At 41.0% G+C, this 25,336-nt stretch overlaps 1 protein-coding gene across 1 annotated transcript in view; it reads right to left on the bottom strand.

Moving 5' to 3' along the window:
* LOC136837165 (probable protein phosphatase CG10417) overlaps positions 1-25,336 on the bottom strand; it is a 224,056-nt gene that overhangs the window by 122,354 nt on the left and 76,366 nt on the right. Inside the window, exon 3 of the mRNA XM_067101836.1 lies at positions 23,042-23,172. Coding sequence (XP_066957937.1) covers positions 23,042-23,172 — 131 coding nt within the window. The remainder of the gene's footprint in view (positions 1-23,041; positions 23,173-25,336) is intronic.

Here is a 25,336-nt window from a genome sequence, read left to right as displayed (position 1 = left end):
TTGACTTTGCCTCCTCCAGGCTTAACCTTTGACAAAGATATTCTACATTTTCTAAAACCACAAAACAAAAGGTTAACTTTGCCTCTTCAAGGCTTAACCTATCTAAATAAATTTTAATTGCCCTAACAGGGCAGTTAAGTGTTTCCCCTTCTTCCCCACCAAAGAGGTTAATTTTATAGTTCTTAAAAGTTCTATGAAAAACTTAGCCTGAACATCAATTTCCACTCTAATGTAGCGGTATAGGGAAAAATTAGATAGGAAAGCATAAAGAGAAAGAAAGAGAGTAGAGAGAAAATAGAAAAGTGAGAATAGAGAGAGAATAGAAAAGAGAGACAGAGAGAGAAAGAATAAAGAGAGAGATGAGAGATAGAGAACAACAATTAAGCCTTGGTTGTTATGTATTGCGACACTGGAAGTGTTGAGTATGCAAACCGCGAGAAATCGTCTTGCACAAACTCAAAGCAGTGAGCGAGTATATCGCGCCCAGGGCCATAAAACCGATCGTAAAATCTGGAAACTGTGCCCTCGCAATTTAGCTGACTAAGGATCACTCAGCACCTCGTCAGAAGCCAACATTCCAGCCATATCTATAACCCCGCCTTCAATAAGTGGCGTTTTCATGGAAATTCCATGAAAAAGGGGCTGGACAAAGTTATATAGTTCGTCACCTCTCCAATCAAACATTCTAGGGAGGAGTCTTTTACACCTCCCTCCTGAGATCACTTCCAATCAAATCCTCTAAGGAGAGATTTTAACAACACCCACCACCGTCCTTCCCAATCAACTATTCGAGGGGAGGCCTTACAGATAAAATCTTCCATTGGGGAACTGAAAAGGAGGAGTTGGAAGATGACAAGAAAAACGAGGGGTTCCAGAGAAGCCAGAAGCTAGAAGAAGAGCATTCAAGTCTGAGTCCACCCTTAAGAGAAGACAAAGCTGCTTCTTGCTTTTGTGGTCCCAAACAGACTTAACTGAACTGTCTAGCAAGAGTGATTTCAAGATAGTAACTGTAACCTTAAATTGTACTTGAGTTTGCAGTTAACTTTCATCATTAAAATAAAAAGCTACAAGTTCGTCTCCATTACACCTTTCTGAGAGATATAATTACCTTAACCCTTAGTGGACAGATTGAGCCTCAGTGTGAAGTAAAACAGGTTTGGGGAGCTGGACAGATTGAGCTTGAGTGTGAAGCAGAATTACGCACCACTGTTATGGTAATAATGATTCGAAACAAAGGTGACAATACTTCTATAAGCTATAGATTCACTAATGGCAACTTTTATACAGACTTGAGAGCCAGGCCAGTATCAGTAATGCTTGTGACTTCAAGGGGGAAAGTACTGCATCTCTCTCTCTCTCTCAAGAGTCTTTTTGTAAATTTCCTTGTAAATATACGAAGGGGTTGCTGTTGTTTTTTTGTTTTTGTATTTTACGATAGTATGTCGGCTGTAAATGTAATTTTACAAAGATATATTAAAAAAACATGTAAAAGTAAAAAAAAAAAAGTTACTGAATCTTCCTTCTCATAAATTTACGTGAATATTTTACAACAAATATGCGAAAAATGTGTTACTACTTTTATTACTTATTTGTTTTGATATTGTGTGAGCAGTAATAAAAATTTTTACAAAATACAATGAATTTATTTATTAGAAAAAACATATATAAGTTGGTAAAATTTACAAATGTCTTGTAAATGAGGCCCCACAAGGGGTTGCAAATAGTCATTTTCAACTTCTTGTGGAAGATAGGGAACATTTTTTAGAATTTTTTTATTTATATAGTGTGAATGTACGTGTCATTCTCTTTCCATTGATGTGATTTTTTTTTTATTTTGCCGACCTCAAAGTTTCCCCGGTCTGGGGTGCTGCACATTGATAAATCATGCTATCCCTTAAGGGTTAATATAATTCCCTTCAAAATAACAGACTCGTAAACAGCCGACGACGGAAGAGATGCTGTGGACAACTGTTTCAGCAACTTAAAAAGAAATATGCAGGTAAGAAGGGAAAATAATATGTCGGGCACGACATAAAATGATGGCAGCTATATAGGATCCAGAAGGCGAGACGAAACAAACACAAATTAACAGAAATATCAGTGCAATTACTTAAGTTACAGTGAAACAAAATTCTACAAAACGAACTTAGATTTTACGACGGCAAGCAGAACTTCCATGAAGAAATAAAATCCTGCAATAGAGCGTCAAACAGAAGTGAACATAAACAGTATTGGTGCACCACGAAGAAGCAAAACACATAGAACAATTAACGATAACAAAGTGAGACAAAACATCGACAGCAGCAACAGGCAGTGTGTGTGTTTAATAAACTATCGTTACAAGTGTAACAGAAACAATGCAGTGTGTGTTTCAACGAAGCTCTGAAGGCTGCAACAACAGAAAAACAACTTGACGACTTCGCAATAACAACCTGTACGTTATCGAGAGAATGAGATTTATTGTTCTCTCTCTTTAAATGTGCTTTAAATGTGTGAAGAAGTGAAGAATTTTTAAAGTTATAATAGAGTGAAGATTATTTAACCTCTCTTTATCAAATTGAAAATTGAGCAAACTCTCTCTCTCTAGTGAATTAATTTCTTTAGCGTAATTACCGTTATTACTCGCTCTCCATAATAATTATTTGTTTGGTAAATAATTTAGATAGGGAAATATTTTTTTCACTTGGTTGGTGATAAATATTTTGAGTAATTATATGCAATTTTGTGTACTAATTGTGATGAATTTTTTTTTTATATGATGCCCAGTTTCGCATAAGATTTGTTGTGTGTATTTGAATGATTACTTTAAAGGATTTACTTTACTTGTGCACTTGAACTCAATTTAAGAATTCCAATTTATTTTTTACCGTTATATTTTGACAGTTTCTTTTATTTTATGGTACTATGTGCATAGTGTAAAATTTTTTTTATATAAATACACAAATGCAAAGAGTTTTTGACGAATTACTGAACACAGTTAGCCATTCACCATACAATTTAAGACCGTCGACACTCAGACGTAGCCGAATTCCAAGACTAATTTCCCTCTCAACTTTAATGTAAGGAAATACTAGCAATAATAACACCACTAACCAGACCCAAAATAGTGTTAATAATTCTATTAATACTAATAGCAATAATAATAGTAACAATACTAATAATACTCGCACCTTCCAATATCGCAATATGAATCAAGCAGCTGTAATAACAACAGCCACATGCTTCTGTGGGCAGATGGATAATTCAAATCCTGACAAAAGTCGACTTGAATCTTATACAGTAAATCATTGGCTCGCAGATGCAGATAGTCACATAACTTCAGGGGGAATAACTGATGAAAGAGCTAAAATAAATGAAGCCTTGCTTCTCGTAAGTTCAGAACATGGTGACGCCCACAAAACTCTGAATTCCACGAGTTTCAGCAAACTTAATAACTATGCGGAATTCAAAGAAATTTATCACTCTGGGAACCAGTAAATAAGACTGACAGTTTATATAACATAACTAGATTCCTTAACCCACAATATAAAACAATAGCTAATCTGTATGCAAGTGTTGAGAATGCAATAGATAAAATAAAAGAAGACTTAAAGAAAACAGGCATTACCATGGGAGATAAGACAGAGTTTGGTGATAATGTCAATAATTTAGCTCATCTACAACATGTTTTGAATTACTTGTTATTTGGAACAATATATAATGCCCTTGGAGAAGGGGAAAAGAAGGCTTTCAGAAAAATAAAAATTGATCCAAAGAAAGACAGCCTTCAAACACTGAAAACGATAAAAGAAATACAAAAGAAAGAGACAGATCTCTCCAAGGAATTTGTAGGAACAACAGAAGCACAAAATAAAAGGAAAGGCAGAAATAATAATCCTACTTTTAAAGTGAATAATAATAAGTTCTATGATAATTCCATACAAGTCGGGAATAGACCAACTACCTTTCAAGGAAAATATGCCCAAAATACTAAAAAGAAAATGGAATCCAAACCAGAAAGGAAGACAATCAAACAAAGAGTGGTCCTCCCAAACCTTATAAATATGGTCAACACTCAAACACAAATAATTCAACCCAAGTGAACTATTCTGCTCAAGGAGCGAGACCAAAGACAGCCTGTGAAAACTGTGGGTACACAAATCATTCTACAAACGAGTGCAGAAGGCCTAGAATCTTCACGATCTGCAAGAAAGTAGGACATTTAACCAGGAATTGCTGGTTTGGAACACAAGACGGAAATAAAGAAGCTGAATTAAGCAGCAATCGCTCAACATCAAATAAGTCTTCAAGTCAATGACAAATTATCCCTACACATAAGACAGCAAGAAAGTCCCTTCAAGAAGACAATCTAAAAACAGAAGAATTAGCAAAAAGGGGGAGTGAAGGTTCATCAGCATTTTCCTATTTGCAGAGTAAAGAAGTAGTTTCCATGGATGAAGAAGAAATAACCAGAAAGTATTTACCTATCATTAAAGTTCCCATAAATAAAAAGATATGTACTGTGCTTATGGATTCAGGTACTACTGTAAACACAATAGATAAACACACATTAACCAAATACTTAGGCATTAAAGAAATGCTAATTCAGGGTCAAAGCAGAATAATAAAAGGAGTAGTGGGTAAACAGATTAAAAGTTTAGGAAATGTGAACTTAGAAACAATCAAGATAAAATGGAAAAGGATAGAAAAGAGGAATTCCCACAATTACAGAATAGAAAACCAAGATGTGCACATCAAGAAATTATATACTCCAAAGAAAGAAATGACCCAGATATAAATAATGGTGATCACCGAGATTCTGAACATAACAAAAAACAAGGTGCCTATACTGATAAATATACAGAGATAAATACCGATAGCTAAAGCAATGTAGTAATTAGTTGTGATAATGAAGTGAACATGCAGAACCTTGTTACTTTACAGATATAGAAGATGAAGAAATATGTTGCGTAAGCACTGCTGATGATAATAAAGTACAGTTCATACTTAATAGACAAGTAATTTTGCATCCATAGTAATTTTGCATCCAAAGTGTTTAACAAAAATGCATTTAAGGGGAAAAGAAGAAACAGAAGTTAAAGACGTTCTGTTATTAAATGAAGAATTGCCAACTTTGTCAGAATGGATAATTCCTTAGTCCACATGAAGGGTAATACTTGTGAAGTTTATGTCCATAACTACTCAGATAACAAACTAACACTATATACCGGCATTGTCTTTTGCAAGGGAATACCTATTAACAATCCTTTACTAACAATGGAAGAAAAAGCATTTTTCTCTGGAACTGGTCAAAGGTCTGAATTAAGCAAAGAGATGAGTAAAACAGATTTCCCAGAAAGCAAGAATAAATTAATTCAGGTAGTAGAAAAATACAGAGATGTAATAGCTATAGGAGGAGATAAATTAGGCAGAACAAATGTCCTACAACACAGAATTTTGTTAGATGATGGAGCAAAACCATTCTTTATTCCTAATTACAGATTACCAATAGGCCAAAGACCCATAATTGATAATAATTTGATAGAAGAAATGAAGAAAGATGGGGTAGTCAGTCCTTCCAAAACGGGGTTTGAACCCGAAGGGAAATGAAAACCCTATTTTTAGTCTGGGAGCCGCGAGAGCCTCATGCAGTTACGTCTGCCTTAGGCAGCGCCCTGGCTAAATCCCTTATCAGAGAACTTATAGCACAGGGTTGGCACGTATTCATTCCGGTTAACGGAAGCTTGTCACTATTGTGATAGGATATCAGGTCTTGGGGGTCTGCACTTTGACCCCCTATCTGCCGCATTGATGAATCAATTCATAGCTAAACATCTCCACTGGTTACACCTTTCCATTTGCGCTTCCGTGGCTAGTTCGAATGAATCGGGTCAAAACGCGACTACGCATCTACTGCGCATGTGCATGTTGCCAACCCAATGTAGGAATAGCCGCGCCTCCCTAAAAGGTTATACTCCCTGCAAATGAAGGGGTGGGCATAACCCAATATACTTAATGCTAACTGGGAAGGTCTGAGGCTCTCGCGGCTCCCAGACTAAAAATAGGGTTTTCATTTCCCTTCGGGTTCAAACCCCATTTTTTAGTCAAAGGGAGCCACGAGAGCCTCATGCAGGTGTACCAGAGAACATTTTAAAGAGGCTTTTGTATATTTATAAAGCCGTCAAACATCATTTGACAGGGAGGATGGACTTTCAGCCACTATCCCTAACCAAAAAGCTTTTTCGCTTCCCTTGGGTTCAAACCGAAATCTAAAATCCTTTCCCTTTATGGCTGTAACAGCCCACCCTTTAAGCTGTCTCCGAAGAGACTGTGCATTGGTGAAGAGCAAAAGAAATAGACTATAATAGGAATAAATAACCTACCGGTTTTTAAAACACTCACTTTAAAGGAAGAGTTCCTCTTGCCAGCCAATTCACCTTCCGGGCGTCCTTATCTCTTGCCTACAACTTTGCCGAGGGATATGCACGCAGTCTGGACACCTCGTATTTGTTTAACATAGTGTTTGACAAACACTCCATGCCCAGACCACCCCGTGTACTTGGATACGTCCTCCACACTAAAGTTACCGAAAAAGGCAAGTGAGGCTGCGTACTTACGGAGGTCATGTGACTTTGGGTCTGATCCTGGGCATAGATCTACAATTAACTTACAAATACTAGTTCTGAGGCTTTCTAGGCAAAGTGGGGTGCTTTCGTTTGGTACCAAAAAGAGGGGCCCTTGCATGATATGGTTGGTGCGAACAAGGTACTTTTTCACTGTGGCCACAGGACACAGCTTCGGATTAGAGGGCAAAGAAGGGATAACTATGGGTTTCCGTCTATGAAACGGATTCTCATTTTTAGCTAAAAATTCTCCGAATGAAAAGGTTACTTTATTCTTTCCAAAAGAACAAAACTGATCTCCTCTTTTTAGCGCATGGATCTCTGCTGATCTGGCTCCCATCGCCAGGCCCACTAAAAACAAAGTTTTTCTAACAAAAATTTCATATTATTGTCTGAACATCTGTTCAGAGCAGCTAGACTGTATCTAGATCCCATGATAATTCACATGGTTGTTCACTCGGCCTGGGAGCCACTGTTTTCATCATCATTTCAAACACTTCTGAATGCACCTCTACTCCGAATCCAGCACTTTAAAGGAACCGCAAGGGCCGCTTTGTGATTTTTAATAGTGGAGGGAGCCAACTTTTTTACGCCAAATAAAAACACAAAGAACTCCCCACGGTTATTATCGATGGTAGTTGGTTTACGGTCCCTAACAAATAAGACAAATTTGTTCCACACTGACTGATACTGTTTGGCGGATTTCCCCTTAATATTAGTGATTAAGAATTCCCTGACTTCAGGTGACCATTCCATGAAGCACAGGGATCTGAGAAAGTCCACACATGAAAGCTTTTCGTCAGAAAGGAGGAGGCGTAGACAGTTATCCCTTGAACCTGCTGGGAAAGAATAGGAAGATGTAGTGGCTTGTGATGAAAAGTCAGCTTCTGTAGGGTTGGAAACCAAGGACTGTTTGGCCACATTGAAGCAATCACTACTCCCCTCCCCTTGAACTCCTTGAGGAGTTGTACTACTTTCATTAATAAATTCGTTGGGGGAAACAGATAAATGTTCCCCAGCAGGTTCCAGTCCAGCGAAAGCGCGTCTCTGGCCACTGCTCGAAGGTCGTGATGGGGGTTACAAAATTCAGTAATTTGTGATTGTCGCGTGTTGCGAACAGATCTACCTGATGATATGGGTGATCTTGGAGGATCCCGCTGAATGACCCGCTGTCCAATTCCCACTCCCCCTGGGCTTTGAATCTGGAGAGGGAGTCCGCTAGGACATTCTGAGCTCCCGCAAGGTGGGTTGCTGACAGAGACCATTTCTTCACCTGAGCTAATCTCATGATCCCCAGCACTATATGATTCAGTGGCTTTGACCTTGATCCCCCACGCTTCAAGCATTGTACCACCGGCTTATTGTCTATGAACAACTGAATGTGAGATCCCCTCTTGGGTTTCAGTCCCTTGAGTGACAGGAGCACTGCCATCATTTCCTTGATATTGATATGGCAAGATTTGAGGGATCCCACCACTTCCCGGACACTTTGTTTTGATCTGAGTGTCCCCCCATCCGCCCCTTCGCCAAGCATCCATATGAATGGTCACTGAGACTGGTTTCGGGACTAGCCGGACAGAAGATTTCAGGACCTGATTCGATGCCCACGGTTTGAGCATTGTCCTGCACCTCCTTTTCATCGACCTTGTGGTCTCTGAATGACTTGTTCGCTTTAAAATGAGAACTGCCCAAATCCTTCAAAGTCGTTTTCAAGACTGGATCTACTATTGATGCAAATAGGAGTTTGCCCTGCAGCACTTCTAGGTTCCTTCTGGAAAAACTCTTGGCTTTTCTGAACCTCTTTACCTGATCTACTATTGACCTCCTGGAGGTCTCTGGTAGGGCTAGCTTTCCGCTTTCTAGACACCATTGTAGGCCTAGTCATCTGAACTTCTTTTCTGGCTTCAGCCGTGACTTTTCCCAGTTGATTAGGAACCCGAAGTCCTGCAAGGTCTGAACCACTATTCGGGACGCTTCTAGACACTCTTCTATCAATTCCGCCCAGATCAGCCAATCGTCCAGATACGCCATGACATTCACCCCCTGTAGTCTTAGTTGTTCTAAGATCACTTTGGTCAATTTCGTGAACACTCTGGGGGCTACACTAAGGCCGAATGGCATCACTTTGAATCTGTACGACTGGCGACCTAGACGGAATCCTAGATACTGGCGAAAATGAGGTTGGATTGGAATGTGCCAATATGCGTCTTTCAAGTCGATAGAAGAGGTGTAGCTGTCCTTTGGCAAGGTATGTCTTATCTGATCTATCATCAGCATTTTGAATTTGGGACAGTTTATTGCTTTGTTGAGGACAGAGAGGTCCAGAATGACTCTCCTTTCCTGAGAGTCCCTCTTGAACACTGAAAAGCCTCCCTGGAACCTGATAAAGTGGCATTTCTCTATTGTGTCCTTTATTAGCATTTTGTTCACAAATAGGATCAACTCTTTTGTGCTGCGCTGATGAAAGTATTTGTTGCGAAGGGCCCTTCCAATCCCAGCGCAGACCTTTCGATACCACTTGATAGGCCCAAGGGGACACTTTCCAGGCTTCCTGGAACCTCTTCAGTCTGCCCCCAACCTGAAATGTCTCATTGGTTGAATTGACCTCTACCACCACCTCGTCTTCCCCTGTTAACTTTCTTCCCTCGAAAGGATCCGCCTCTTCCACGACCGCCTCGAGCCTCCTGGAACTGCCTAAATTGGGATTGTTGAGATGGCAGTGCACTGCTACCCTTCAAGGATGGCTGAGAGTGCGGCATAGGGAATTGTTTATGGGAAGAGGGACCTTGTCCTGGGTCTTGCACAGGAAGAGCTGGTGCTTTAAAAGCCTTCTTATATTGTTGCTGCTTCCTGCGTTTTACCCCCCTTGGGTCTGCTTCCGGGTCATATCCTAGTAACTCCTCAAATTTGATACCTCAGTGGGTAGCAATATTATTCAGACTGGTTACTAGGTCCCTAGGGAAGAGGTCACTACACATAGGGGAGGCGAAGAGGAGCTCCTTTACTGGCATAGACTTCTGGTCAGCAAATTTTAGGGCTTGACGTCTAAGTTTTAATTTGGACGCCGCCCAAGCCTCCAGAAGGTGAATGAAGATTGGGCCCATGTTCCGAATTTGTAACCTTGGGAGCACTGAATCTCTTTGTTGGTCACAGCGGTATGCCTGAGATTCCATTGATATCAAGGTTGAAATGCAGAACATTAATAGTTTCCTCGCCTCAAACTCCTGAACACACAGGGTGTCGGCAAGGTAAGGAGTGTCCGCAAAAAAGCATGAACGGGCATGGTTTGCTAGAAATTTGCCTTTCTTCATCACCTCTGTGAAGCCTGCTAATGGTTTTGTTAGATCGTCCATGGGATCTGGCAGAACTGTTCCAAAGTCCTGGAGTTCCTTTAAAGAGAACTTCGCCCCATGGACGGCTGACTCTACCCAGTTCTTTTCCCAAGATTTGAACGGTTTATTGGTGATAGATGGGAACTTCTCACCAACTGGTACTTTCCAGGCAGGAAGGTTCCTAGCAAGAACCTGGGTGCCCAGAGCACAACCTCCCAGGTCCTGGCAGATATTAGAAAGGAAGCCCTTCGCCTGATCCCGGGTAAAAGTCATGGTTTCCTCCGGTACCAAAGCCAGAGTCTTAGGTGTTTGGCATCGAAAGCGAAACTTACTACCTTCCAAGTGGACAAAAGGTTTTGCAAACTCTAACCTAGCTAGAGGGGTGCATACATCACTATCATAGAAGATGCCATCCACCGCTCTAGCTAGCCGTGATGCCACCACCCAAGGATTAAACTGCTCTGGCTCGTCCTCCACCACTCTCAAATCTGGGAAATCATCTATATTAATGGGTGGATCTGACACTTGTGCTTGCTTCGGAGTCTGTCCCTGAGCCCCTGTATCCAAAGATTTTGCAAGTTGTAGTTCTATCAACTTGTCCAGCTTTGATTCCATTGCAGACATCCTAGCTTCTTGTGCAGCAAACCTTCTCTTAGTAGAAGCATATGTAACAATATATATATATAATATATATATATACACACATACAAAGTAATACCCTGAACTTGTGCGATTCTAGTTGCATGAATTCACAGACACAAAATTTTTCACTAGAACCTAACTAATGGTCATACACGAATTTTTCAGACACGCGAACATTTGCGAACACCAAGAAACCCTGCAAAAATATTTACTATATTTAATTTTTTATATAATTTATAAGTTTTAAAGCTTTTATGTGTAAATTAAATAACATTAAATATTATTAAAACTAATAATTTCTCTCTCTCTCTCTCTTTTAGTGAGATGAGAGAATTTTTATGGTACATGTACACAGGTATGTTTATTTGTATGATAAATAAACTTTTTACCTAATAATAAGTACTAATTTTCAAATATTAGTAAGATTAATAAAATTAAGTAATAATAATAATATAATAATAATAATAATAATAATAATAATAATAATAATAATAATAATAATAAATAATAATATCACAATTTTTTTTAAAGTAAATTGTATTTTTCCTAACTATACAAACCTGAGGTTCTTTACGTTAGGAATTATTTTCAGTGTAGGCTGGAAACGGCCGTTAAACTCTTGCGCAGGCCGTTAAACTCTTGCGCAAAGTGGTTAGGCAGTAACTACCGCCAGGTAGGAGGGAATACCCACCTGCCAAGATGTAAACATTCCAGTTTGCCTTTCGGTCCAGGTTCAGATTGAGGGGTGGCATGAGGTGGGCATAAAATGTAATGTAAAAGACCTCAGGTTTGTATAGTTAGGAAAAATACAATTTACTTTTTAAAAATTGTGATTTGTTCCAACACGATATACAAACCCTCGGTCCTTTACATTAGAAAGACTCCCTGGTTGGAGGGAGGAATCTGAGTGAGTCTCCTGAACTGACTGGAGTTCTGCACACCTGGGCTAATCCTTCTGGTCGAAAGAGCGAGGAGGAGTACCCGAGCCTCTCACATACTGATCGGAGTGTAGGAACTGCAAGATCAAATGTCAGATACTGGACCTTTTCACATGAGTGAGGAAACGTGACTTATACAAAATAGGCTGGAAGAATCTTAGAGTCAGAGGCAGCATGGAAAAGATGAGATAGGGTTTCCCTTATTGCTAGACTCTCCTTCCTCCCCTTGCTAGAGGAAGGAACGGAATAGCTTCTATGATTCTATGAGAAAAATATAACGGGTGCTTGATGTGTAGTCTTACCGCACCAGTGTCAAGTCCAGCACGTGTTGGTTCGAGTCCTATTTTCATACTGAATGAGGAGAAGGAGGAGGAAGAGAGACCAGTCACTCTCGGTATCTTTCTCACTTCCAGAACCAACACTTTAGGCGAGATGCTACTCGTCCTCTTGAAGGAGCCAGGTAAGAAAACACAACTTGTTGAGCAGCCACCACAGGGCCAAGAAAAAAAGGTTCCAAGGGCCTGTGGGCAACACCATAGGAAGACAAGAGTGTGGTCTATGAGACCAAGTCTTGCTTCCAGCCCGAGAGAAACTTCCGGAATGCGAGGGATACACCAAGCCATCGGCTTCGTGAGCTCTCAGGTGGAAGGTACCGGTATCGTCATCGTCAGCTGCCAAGTACAAGTCAGGAGGAAGATGTGTCCTTAGGCACTTCTTCCTTGGGAGAGAGTGTACCAGCAAAAATGTCGACGACATCCGGGTTAGGAATGTTGAGCCTTTTCGGAAAGTACCACAGCTGCCAAAAAGGACAAAGTAATGAATGATCTGGATCATCAATACAAAGTCCAAGGAAGAGGGGAATAAGGACAACTCGAACCCAACAATACATGCCGAAGGATTCGGAGTCCACCTACGACATCCGAGGAGTCGAGGTATTGATCCCCTTCACCTATTCTTCCATCTTCTACGCCAAGGCCAGAGCAAGATGAAAGATGGTGCTACGAGGGCACACCTCTATCCAACAACTCTCGTAAGGGCGCGTGCAGCCTGGGACAGGAACCCTAAACGAGAGTCACATGCCACCAAGGAAACAGTTCCCTGGGGCAGCAAGACCGAAGAAGCTTCTCATCCGTAGCTAAATCTTGACTGAGGAGAAGGCTACTTCAGATAGAAGACTAGGTCGCAAGGGCCTATGTTCTTCACAAATGAAAGGGAAAGAAGCAACCCTTGGCAGAGAAGACGAGGAAGTCCAGACTTGAAGAGCGACTCTGACCCAAGAAGGAGTTCCGCAATGACACCCACCAATGAAGACGGCTCCAGTCCCTGGGAGTGTTGCAGAGGACTTCAAGAGATATCCAGCTATAGTCGCTGCCACCCGGCGAGAAAGCCTATGCTTGCAAGGGAAGCTGGAAGGTCTCCCAGCCCCAAACACACGAGGGTGTACTACCCAAAGAACCGCTTCTTGTGTAGCTGCTACAGGAGGTTGGGTCAAGCAGAACTCTTCTCGATGCCTCAGCTATCAGGTTGGGCAAGAGGCGAAAGTCTTCCAGCATTTGTCTGTAACTCGGGATGAGCAATGCTTGAGAACCCCTAGCAAAACAGACAAATACAGAGGGAAAAAAGTATATATCAAGTTTTCCAGAAAGACAGCATGCCTCACCGTAGTGGCCCCCGGGTCTGGTATGAAGGAGCGAGAAAAACTACTGACTTGTGCAGGGAGGCAACAGAAAGACAGTAGGGATTTCTCAGTTGAGCAATCTCTTCGTGAATCTTCGAGTGAGCAGCACGTTCTGTCCCGATCACTCAAACCCGAGGCCAAGCTCGCCTGCCAATACATCCCCACCAGGGATGCATCTGGGTAACTGAGATGTTGAGTGTGCTATAGAACACTTGAGTACCTGCAAATGTCAACAGATGGAACAGGAGGAAAAAACAATTCCATCTTGTTTGTCGACAAATGCCACTACTGTGGTTTGTTGTTCAACGAACCACTGAGTGTTGCAAAACTCATCCTGAAATCTCAGAAGGCCAGAAGGCTGCCTTGAGCCCAGGATGGTAATGAGAAGGTACTAATAGTCTCGGTCCCACACCTTCAAGACAAAGTCCTATGGGTGTGTGCCTATTCCTCGATTGGTGAATCCATAAGTACACACAAGATGTGAGGGAAATATGCAAGCATATTCGAAGGTTCCATCAATCAAGCATTAGCTTAACTCCTTCCTCATATTTCGAAGAGGAAAGGACAGAGGAATGGAAGCAGACTTCCACTCTCCGCCATGGGGAAGCTTCTGCAAGATGACAGGATACCGAGACAATTAGCTCTAGCCGGGCTGGCATTTCCTGAATCGGGAGCAGGGGAGAGGAAGCAGGATGAAAAGAATTGCCGAGACCTATGGGAAATAGATACTTCTCCTGAAGGAATCCATTCCCAGGTCTCGGCAATGTCGCTGCCAGCTCCAGAGACCTGATAAGTATCATTTCATCCAGGAATCTGCAGTAGGGGAACTTCTTCCCGGTCGATACTTCTTTCTCTCTTCCCTCCTCCCTTATGGGAAAGAGGGTGGAAAGAGACGCAGTTATGCGCACTTTCCTGAAAGGGTAGGAGAGTCTATGTTCCAAAATCTTCTATCAAAGCCTGGGACTTCTTAGGAGTTGCAGGGGGGCTGGCATGAGGTCAAGTCAAGATGACTAAGACCCATGGTCTTGGCCACTGTCCAAAGGACAAGGCAGTGCCCTGGTATGTACCTTGATTTCTGAGGTATCTAGCAAATCTCTGCAAGAGAAAGGCAGAACCAAATAAGGTTCATTCCTAAGGGTCGAGCCAACTTGGGACTTATGAAACCGGAGATCTGAATTGGGACAAAGTCCTTCTTCTTAGCACCAGAATTGTCCACAGAACTGTAGTCAGTCAGACCCTTCGGGGCAAGAAGAATTCGTATTCTGTCAAGGCAGGGAAGAAGCTTGGTGTCTTGACCTGAATGAACTCCTTCTCCGAAGAAAATAATTCATCCGGTCAAGAACGCTCTTGCAAACAAGGACCGCGGCGGCACCCGACACTCTTGGCCCCTCAGGAACTGCAAGGGTTGTGAGTGATGAAGATTATTCATAGGGGGAGTTGCGGTCCTGTCCAGGGGATCCTCGTGCTGACAAATCGGTGCAACGTTCTCCGAAAAACAAGGGCGATCGCAACTTGAAAGACCCTCGCTGCTTCCGAAGCGTGAAACTCCTGTGCCTCTGCCCTTGGAGGGAGCCTTGACAGATCCCATGAAACCCTCCTCGGCTACCTGGTTGTACTACGAGATAATTGGGGACCGACACCTAAAGCACACCAGGAAGCCGAACTCCGAAGAGCTCTCTCTGTCTGTCTCGTGCCTCTCGGAACAACCGAGAGGAAAACAGAACAGGTGAGGAGAAAGAGTACCCCTACCTGTCCTGCCAGTAAAACCAGCAGGAGAGGCGGACCATGAGCGATAATCAACCGAAGAAGATTACTGCTACACGAGGGAAGAAGAGTGCTTGTGCCGTGGCAAAGCGCTTTCCGGGGAAGAGCAAAGAAAGTTCACTCGAACAGAGCCGAGAACCCGATTCGGAAAAAACCGAGAGGGGTCGAGCCGAGCTGATCGCGATCCAGACTGGGTAGTATGCGGTGGATGGGAGGCAGGCAGGCCGAGCCGAGCCCAGCTGAGCCAGTCTTGCAAGCGCCACCAAGGGCTGGGCAGGGCCAGCAGGCTGAGTGAGCCAGTCTCGTTAGCGTGACCAGGGTCTGAGCTGAGCCGAGCCAATCGCACAAACACACTCAGAACTGGACAGGGCGGAACTCGTCTGCCGTGAACTATCGCTAGTTCCCCAAACTCTAAACTCCCGAGGCCGAGGCCCCTCGAGAAGAAGGTTCAAAGGGGAATTCTGTATCTGCTATCCTGCATGCTTGAACCCTAAGGTTCGAGACGCAAGAATGAAACCCGGCCGAGCAACCGAAGCAGCTGGTAGGCAGTATCGAGACACCTGGCATCTCGGCACCCCGACACCTGGGTGTCTTGGCACTTTCTCTCATCCTGTGCCTCTCGTCAGGAGAGCGCTCATGACTCATAGAATTCGAGCTACCCACGAGACTCCCAAAAACTGGGAGTGGCAGCTTTCAGTTTCCTAAGAGATCGAAAGAGCTAGGCACAGGACCAGTCTTAGATGCAGACTTCCAAGACTGGCAACAAGGGCGCGGCCTCTTGAGGCTGTGCTCTTGCAGCCCCAAAACGCCAGACCCCACAAAACAATGCGAATTGGTTCCCACCCTTGGGCGGAAAAAGCCAACGAGATAAACTTGTCTCCCGGAAGAGAGTCAGTCCCCTAGAAGTCCCGCAGGACTCCCGAAGGGAATCTCTTCCCTGCTTCTTCTGGTGTTCGAACCGCCAGGATCGAGACACCAGGCTGTGAGCCTGACCAAGCACTGGCAAGCACTTGTAGTGCTTGTGGTACTGGCAGGAGGGGCTGAGACACCTGGATGCCTTGGCTCTTTCTCTCACACAGCTCCCGAACTGGGCCGAGGAAATATTCTCCAGACCAGATTGGGACACTCGATATTCCATAGAATCTTGAGCACTGGGAGCGGCTCGCGAACGAGCAGCTGAAGCAGACCCCGTCTTAGAAGCGGAACCTCTAAGACTGGGAAAGGGATCGCAGACCAAGGTCTGCGCGTCCGTGGTTCCCGAAACACAAAACACAGGGCTATGCGAATTGGTTTCCTAACCCGAAGGTTGGGAAGAGCCAATGAGAGACCCACTGCCTCCTCGGAAGGAGGCAGTCCCTAGACGTCCAAGGGCATCAAGGGGAAGAAGCAGTCTTCCTCTCCTTCGGCCGACGGAGGTCTGTCCGATTCCCGAGACCCCCTTGGACCTTGGGAGAGGAAGGGAAGACACAGCAGAAGACGAAATCGAAGATAAGATGAAGAAGATGGCGGCTACTTCCCCAGGGTGGCTTCCTTCACCTCCACTCCGACATCTTCTACAGGATGGTGGACACAAAACATGGTAACCTCGGGGGCAGTCGGGTAGGAACACAACGGAAGCGGCCCAGGACACGACCACCAGAAGAAGCAGCAGGCATGATCAGGACAGCTGATGCAGGAGCTACGGCAGCGGTTCGGAAGGGAAGAGCTAGTGCAATGGCCAGGAATGTCACTTTCCACAGGGCGACTTCCTTCACCTTCAAGCCTACATCTTCTAGAGGATCACGAAATCATAACCTCCGGGGCAGCTGACAGGGACACAACGGAAGCAGCAATGGGCACGACCACCAGGAGACGCAGCAGGCATGATCAGGACAGCTGATGCAGGAGCTACGGCAGCGGTTCGGAAGGCAGGAGCTACTGCAACGGCCAAGAACGTCACTTCCACATGTGACTTCCTTCACCTTTACGCTGACATCTTCTACAGGATGGTGGACATCGTAACCTCCAGGGAAGCTGGCAGGAACACAATGGAAGTGCCCCCAGGCACGACCACCAGGAGAAGCAGCGGGCATGATCAGGACAGCCAATGCAGGAGCTACGGAAGCGTTTCAGAAGGCAGGAACTACTGCAACAGCCAGGAACATCATATGAAAGTCACCAGCAGTGACAGGAACGATCAGGACAGCTGCGGCAGGAGACCAGGAAGAGCCACCCACAGAATGTCTTTCAGTTAACAGGAGCGTAACACAGGGAATAGCAGAAGCAGATGGACCACAGATATGCCAGAGGCATTGCCACAGCATACATGAAGGCTAGCAATGACAGCGATCGATCCACACTGGCGGGAATAGAGTTGGAACGATCCCACCATGGAATTAAGTCATCCAGCCACGTATTGTGGTCGATCCCAAAGCAACTAATGAACATCAGGACTCCTTCATGCGAGATATCCCCTGAGATATCCAGCCACTACTGCTGTGTCTGTGATGCTCAGTCAACCTGAAAGAAAAAGCAAAGATGACTAGAGAGGGGAAACTCTCTCGCTACGAAGGGGAAGGGAACTGCCCTGAGCAGCGAGAGGAGGTACCCAAGAAGAGGTTGCCCGACGCCCTCCCCCACCTCACGGTCTTCACCCGACGAGCCAGCAAAAAGGGCGAAGGAGAGAGATCTCTACCGAAGGAGAGAAAGGAAGAACCTACAGGGAGAGAAAAGGAAGGAGGGGAGGCCACCAAGGGCGCTGTGGAAGCATAACTTACAGACGACGCCCGCAACCTCCCACCCGCCCCGCAACTCTCTAAGCGCAGGCAGCAAAAACAACACTCAGCACATGTAGGAAGGAAGTAGTCATGCCCTTGTACACGGAAGGCGGAAGTCCAAGAAGGGAAGCAAACTCTTACGTCCAGATCAGTGTAGGGGAGCGAAGATATTATGTCCCAATCCAATATTTCTGATTGTACAGGGGAACGCCTTCAGTATCTAAAGGGCTACTGGAGAGAAGCATTACCACTCGGTTACGCTCCTTTAAATACGCCCTTGGCCATCAACCAAAGACACAGTGCAGGGGAACGATGGCTATGCAAGGTTATCACAAATCGTGGGTTTGGAATAATAAATATCAAACACACGTAATATATACACAGAAATACATGAAGATCCCACTGGGATAATAAGAGCTTAACAACAGTCAGGAGAGTTCAACGGCTGTTTCCAGCCTATGCTGAAAGTAATTCCTAATGTAAAGGACCGAGGGTTTGTATATCGTGTCGGAACAAACTGTAATTACACTTTTACAAGAAGGTCAAAGGCAAAAGCTGTCAGATGTCATTTAACATGACAAGAAGGGGAGTGTTGCTAATCAGTGGTCAAATTTTTCATGTAATTCACTCTCTCTATCTGTGTGTGTGTGTCCTTAATAATTCATAAAAAATTAAATTCTCTTAAGTAAGAACAAATGCTATCTCTCTCTCCCTCGTTCATAGTTAGCCAACCTAAGTATTACTGTTTCTCTGTATGTCATTAACTGTATGGTAGATAATTCTAAATTTATCTTATTTTACCTGTACCATTTACAAATTGTAAATGCGCAGTTCTAAAACATAGAGACATAGTGCATTTCAGAACAAAGAGAAAGAGACAGAATAAAGTTTTTATAAACGAGGTTGAGAAGACTTCTAAAAATAGATCGGTGAAATAGGGGAGAGAGTCACACACTCCTATATTCTTACGTTAACCATTTACTTCTTTTTTTAAGGATAATGTATTAAGCTAACTTTTAAGTGAAAATACAGTAACTTCCATTTCATTTAAAAGTTAAATATTGAATTTCAATCTTTTGATATCTAATGTAAGACTAACCTCCTCTTTCTCTCTCTCATTATTCTCTCTGTCTCCATAATAATTCATAAATAATATAACTTGATATTTCAAGTAAGGACAATCTCTCTCTCTCTCTTGTTATTCTCTATCTCCGTAATAACTGATAAATAATTTCACTCTCTTAAGGACAACCCCTATCTCTCTCTCTCTCTCTCCCTCTCATTCATAGTTAGCGCTCACACAGTTTTACAGCTTATTAATTCTCTGTACGTTTTTACCTGTACAGTAGATAGTTTAAATTGATCTAATTTGACCTGTACCGTCTACGAAGTGTAAATGTGCTAGTGTTGCAAATACGCTCTAAAACACAGAGACATAATAACTAAGAGTTGTATTATTCAAAATAAAAAACACTTTTTGTTCATGAAAAAGCATTTCAGAACAAAGAGAAAGAGACGCAGAATAAAGAAGTTACTAAAAAGAGGTTGAGAAGACTTCTAAAAATAGATCGATAGGAAGGGGAGAGAGAGAGAAATTCTCTTACAACTCTCAATTTTTATGTCGACCATTTATTTCTTTTATTAAGCTAACTTTTAAAAGAAATTACAGTAACTTTAATTTCATTTAAAAGTTAACTTAATAATTTGGGAGCATGCACATTATATATATATATATATATAGTCATACCTCGAAATTACGCGAAGTTAGGTTCCGGAGCCCCTCGTGCAAGGTGAAGTTTCACGTAAATTTGGCATGGTCTTTAAAAATGCTAATAAATTTTTATTTCCAGAGTTTAAGTACTAAATATGACCCTAATCATGCTCCCAAAGTATTAAGCTAACTTTTAAATGAACTAAAGTTAGTGTAATTTTATTGAAAATTTAGCTTATTGCCCTTAAAAAAGGAATATAGTAAATGGTTGACATAAAAATTGAGTACTGCACAGTTTCAAAATAGCGCATTTACAGTAGGTGTGTACGTATACTAATGTTACCCCTAATTCATGGGATGCCGTTTTCTTTGTCACTTAGAGTAAAAGCCGTTTTCTTTGCGTCACTAGGCAAAACGTCATGTGTCAGTCAACAAAAGTACAATTCCATAAAATATCGAAAACATGTACATAATGTTCGTAGAAGGTAGTACACTACAGGTAAAATTCAATCAATTTAAAATTATATACTGTACAGGTAATAAGTATACCTTAGTTTTACCAGACCACTGAGCTGATTAACAGCTCTCCTAGGGCTGGCCTGAAGGATTAGACTTTATTTTACGTGGCTAAGAACCAATTGGTTACTTAGCAACGGGACCTACAGCTTATTGTGGAATCCGAACCACATTATAGCGAGAAATGAATTTCTATCACCAGAAATAAATTCCTCTAACTCTTCATCAGCCGGCCGCGGGAATTGAACTGCGGCCCATCGAGTGACAGTCTGAAGCTCAACCGAGTCGGCCAACAAAGGGCTTTGTACAGGTAATGACGTACAGAGAGAAATAATAAGTTGTAAAAGTATGTTTGAGCGCTAACTACAATGAGAGAGAGAGAGAGAGAGAGAGAGAGAGAGAGAGAGAGAGAGAGAGAGAGAGAGAGAGAGAGAGAGAGAGAGAGATAGAGAGAGAGAGAGAGAGAGAGAGACTGTAATAAAGTAACTGTACTGCTTTTGTATCGTATTTATGCGCAAATATATAAATACAAATTTTCCATTCTGATTTTACACCTAAAAACACAAAAACTTAAAAATTAAACACTTTCTACAGGGGTATCATCTTTGAAAAATGCAGTAACTAAGGGTATCACATCTTGTAAAAGTACACCAACTGAACGTGCTGTAATTACATGCACATACAGATTGCACCAGCACTTTTCTCCGAGGTGAACAGAGTAATTTTCAAAGAATGACACTTATACAACTCTTAGTTACATCTCTGATATTACATTAACGAATTCATTTTATCAAATGAGCGCGATTGAACCACCTCATCTCAAGGTCATGTAAAGTCCTTGTGACAAAGACTTTGCAAATGGACATAATACTTGTATGATATTTATGTACAGAAATATAAATATAAATTTTCCATATCGATTTTACAGTTAAAAGCATGAAAACTTATAAATGTACTTCAAACATTAAACAACATTTTCTGCAGGGGTATCATCTTTGAAAAGTGCAGTAACTTTGCAAATGGGTATCACATCTTGTAAAAGTACACTAAGTGAATGTGCTGAAATTACCTTTGCATCATATCTATGCATGTACAAAAATAAAAATAATACATTTTCAATACAGATTTTACACATGAAAGCATGAAATGCATTTTTCATAGAGATTTTACACATTAAAACATGAAATGCATTTTTCATAGATTTTACACACAAAAGAATGAAATGCATTTTTCATACAGATTTTACACATAAAAGCATGAAATACATTTTTCATACAGATTTTATACATAAAAGAATTAAATGCATTTTTCATACAGATTTTACACATAAAAGTATGAAAACTTGTAAATTACTTCAAAAATTAAACACCCACTTCTGCAGGGTTTCTCGAGAATTTCGTGTGTCTGTGAAAAAATCGTGTATGCCCATTAGTTAGGTTCCAGTGAAAAGTTCATGTGTGTGTGAATTCGCGCAACTCAAATCGTGTAAGATCAAAGTATTACTGTATATATATATGTTATATATAATGTATATGTATATATACAGTAAACCCCCGGATTCGTGTTCTCACAATTCAGAGACTCACGTATTCCTCTTTGGAACGTATCTACCAATTATTTGCGGAAAATTCGCCCATTCGCGGTATTTTTTCACTGAGAAATATTCACTAAATACTGTATTTTCATCTCATTTTCATGACTAATGCTTGAGTTACGATAATTAACCTTACGATAATTCAATTTTGCAATGGGGTAAGCAATTAATACCGATACAATATTATTTGTAAAATATTTTAAATTTCGCGCGGGTGCAGGCAACAGCGTAATCAGGCAGTGAGAGAGACCAAATTACAATAGACAACTTTTCCTCCGTCTCTTTACCCCATCTTCTAGTTAAAAAAGTAGAAGAGATTGATAAAAGCATTGTTAGTAACGTTATACTCTTGCGTAAATGCGTACAGCCATAAACAACCGACCAAGAAACTGTTGTTTTGCTTATAACCGAATCGGATAACAACAGCCGTTTACCTGGTATTTCAACCATCGTACGGTAATAAACAATTACCATACGTTATGGCACAAATGACATTAAGTAGAATAGGACTGATATATTTTTACATTATACCTTTATTCAGTATGGATAAAAGATCGATGAGGAAAATTACTGCTAAATTTAAGCTGCAAGTTGTAGCTGAAGCTGAGAAAACAATGTTCAGGCTGCTAATGACTATACTGTAAATTATCGTGCATCGGCAACATGGATGAAACTCGATCGTAATTAAAATGGGAGAGAAAGTATTTTAATCTAAACTACTGTGCATGAAAGAACACATTGCTGTTATTTTTACGCCGATAAACGATAAATACGTAAAGCTCGTGTTATGATGAAATCAAGTGAAAATAGCGAGTGGAATCTTGAATTTTTTTTACACAAAACAAATACCCCAAACAGCCATCGTCATCTATTAACGAAAATAATTGATAAATTAATTTCACGAGACATATTTTAGTTACATTTCAACTTAAAAACACTTCGTATAACGAAAAATAACCTTGCCCCATATAAATAAAGTATCTAGAGATTCATTTACACTAACTAGAAGCAAGAAAAGCGCTCTGAACTGAATTAAATATGGCGAAGTAAACACTGCATGAACAATTTCCAAACCAAAACACTGGAGGTGGTCTTGAAGACCAACCTGAGTAGACACCTTACCCTCTGTATTTTCGAATCATCACAAGAGATCAGACAGGAAATTTCCCCTCACTCAAAGAGAGAGAGAGAGAGAGAGAGAGAGAGAGAGAGAGAGAGAGAGAGAGATATATCTGATTCTCACAGATCTTGGCAGGACACCCCTGCCTATTACACACCAGATCTTTGAATTCTGTTGTATATAGAAATAATGATAGTGATGATGACAAAAGACAGTATTAATTGCAATAATACTGAATGGAAATGTTTTATACTATTATCATAATTTTAGTGTCACTAGAAGAAATGGTAAAAAACAGGAGAAATGTACAAAACAAAAAATTCTAATCAACACATGATAATGACACCCAACCTAAAAGAACTGTCTATTCATAAAAATAATACAATACCTTCTTTTCCTTCATGACTCTAGTCAGATGGGGGTTTTCAGCATACTTTGCCATGACCTCATCCAGAGGCATTGTTGCCTCTCGATACAAACTGTCCACTTCCTCCTCCTCCTCCTCTTCTGATTCAGATTCTGTAATCAAAATAAAGTGCTACAATTACACGGTCCTTTCCTTCATGTATTTTAACAGTAAGCAGTAAATGAAATAAAGTAATATACATTTATTCATTATATATAGTTCGTATACAGTATTGCTATAACTGAGCAATTTTGCATAAACGACCTAAAACTGCAACATCAATAGCTTTGAACCTGAAAATTCACCTAATGAAGACTCCACAGACTAACAGCAATCAAAAATTATTAATCTAAATGTGCACAAAGAACAAAATGGCTTTTAGTTTTTGCAGAACAAGCTTTCCAAATTGAAAATTCATATATGAAAAATAGTCAAATGATTCAATGAAGAAATCAAAAGAAAAGTTAGCAAAATTAAGATGATGGGACAGGCTTTCAATGGCATTAAAGCCTCTTTATGAACTTGGATAAAAGAATAAACAATTTGTTGCTGCTGCTTTTGAACCAATAACAGTTGCAAAAGTTCTTAAGCAGATGAGTGTTCTCCCTGCCAGAACCTCCTGAAGTTTTAGATTTGTGTTGTCATGCTTTTGATACAGTAATTCATATTTCATTAAAGGATATGTACGAGAGAGAGAGAGAGAGAGAGAGAGAGAGAGAGAGAGAGAGAGAGAGAGAGAGAGAGAGAGAGAGAGAGAGAGAGAGAGAGAGAGAGAGAGAGAGAGAACTGAGGTATGTTTACATCAAAGCCTGACACAGTAACACACTCCTTCACTATTTATAATTTATGTACAGGGTGCATACGTATGCATGCACTCATTAATTCCAACAACTTTTTAGTAGTGTTCTCAAGATGAACTTACTTTGAATAGTGATCATCAAGAAATGCCATATGCACTAAAGATGTAAACACAGGGTATGTAATGCAAGGCACAAACGGTGTATTAAAAACCAAACAAATTTCACTTTCATTACATTATACTAGGCTAAGCTTTCAAACAAGATTACCAAACTTATGGCTTATGTAACAATTCATAATCTTCTCTTATAAATGACCTTTAACATAAAGTATGTTAGTTTACCTTTGTATGCCTGTTTTATATCTATGTACAAAAATTAAAAAAATAATTAATACAATAGTTTCTTTTAGCAACAAAAAATTGTTTTCCTAATTATTTTCCTAGTAGGATATAAATCAGCCAATTCTGAGAACATACACACTACAAATGGTGGAATGATTTTTTTTATACATATGATGCAACAAGATTACAATATAGTATAAATGTATTCAGTAAGTACAAATGACATTTTTATGATAAAGTTTCATATATACTTATAAAGTAATTAAATAGCTATTGGTTCCCTAACCTACAGCAGCTTAAAACTCAAAATTCACACTGTGGTGCTACTATCTTTAGTGTGAAGGTGACCAGGTCCCACCCACCCACCCACCATCCAGGACTCAAGGAAGCAACTCAGCAGAGAGCTCAATTTGTTTTATGCTCTAATGTCCACGCAAGGAGAGAAGGGCGGGGTCCGATCATGTAATTACTTGGTAAGTACAGTATATATAAAACTTTATTTTACCATAAAAATGTCATTTTTATGTAAGTAACTTACCAATTAATTACACAGCTGATTCCACATTGTTAGGAGGTGGGAAAGAGCATAGACATATTCTACTCCAAAGCATTAAGTAATGAATTTGAAATAGAAAGGTTGGATACAGTGAATTAAGGCATATCATTTTAAAAGATCCATGGAAAAGATGCATAATCGTTATGTTGATGTTTGTATAATGCGATATGTGAATATAGAGTGCAGTATAATGTGGGCTATGCTACCGTATATGTGTATACAATATACCAGAGTGTAGGCTAAGCTAATTCTTGTTTGTTATTCAATTTCTCTTTGTATTGAATTATCATAAGTCACTCTGCATGAACCTCCAGAATTAGCTAATATTAATAATTACCATACCATGTGTGTATAGAGTATACTTTATAGTGTAGGCTAGGCTACCATATATAAGTATACCTTAGTCTAACCAGACCACTGAGCTGATTAACAACTCTCCTAGGGCTGGCCCAAAGGATTAGATTCATTTTACGTGGCTAAGAACCAACTGGTTACCTAGCAACGAGACCTACAGCTCATTGTGGAATCTGAACCACATTACAGCAAGGAATGAATTTCTACCACGATAAATAAATTCCTC

This window comes from Macrobrachium rosenbergii, chromosome 58 (assembly GCF_040412425.1).
Source record: "Macrobrachium rosenbergii isolate ZJJX-2024 chromosome 58, ASM4041242v1, whole genome shotgun sequence".
Classification (NCBI taxonomy): Eukaryota; Metazoa; Arthropoda; class Malacostraca; order Decapoda; family Palaemonidae; genus Macrobrachium; species Macrobrachium rosenbergii.
This window is presented reverse-complemented; position numbering and strand designations above follow the sequence as displayed.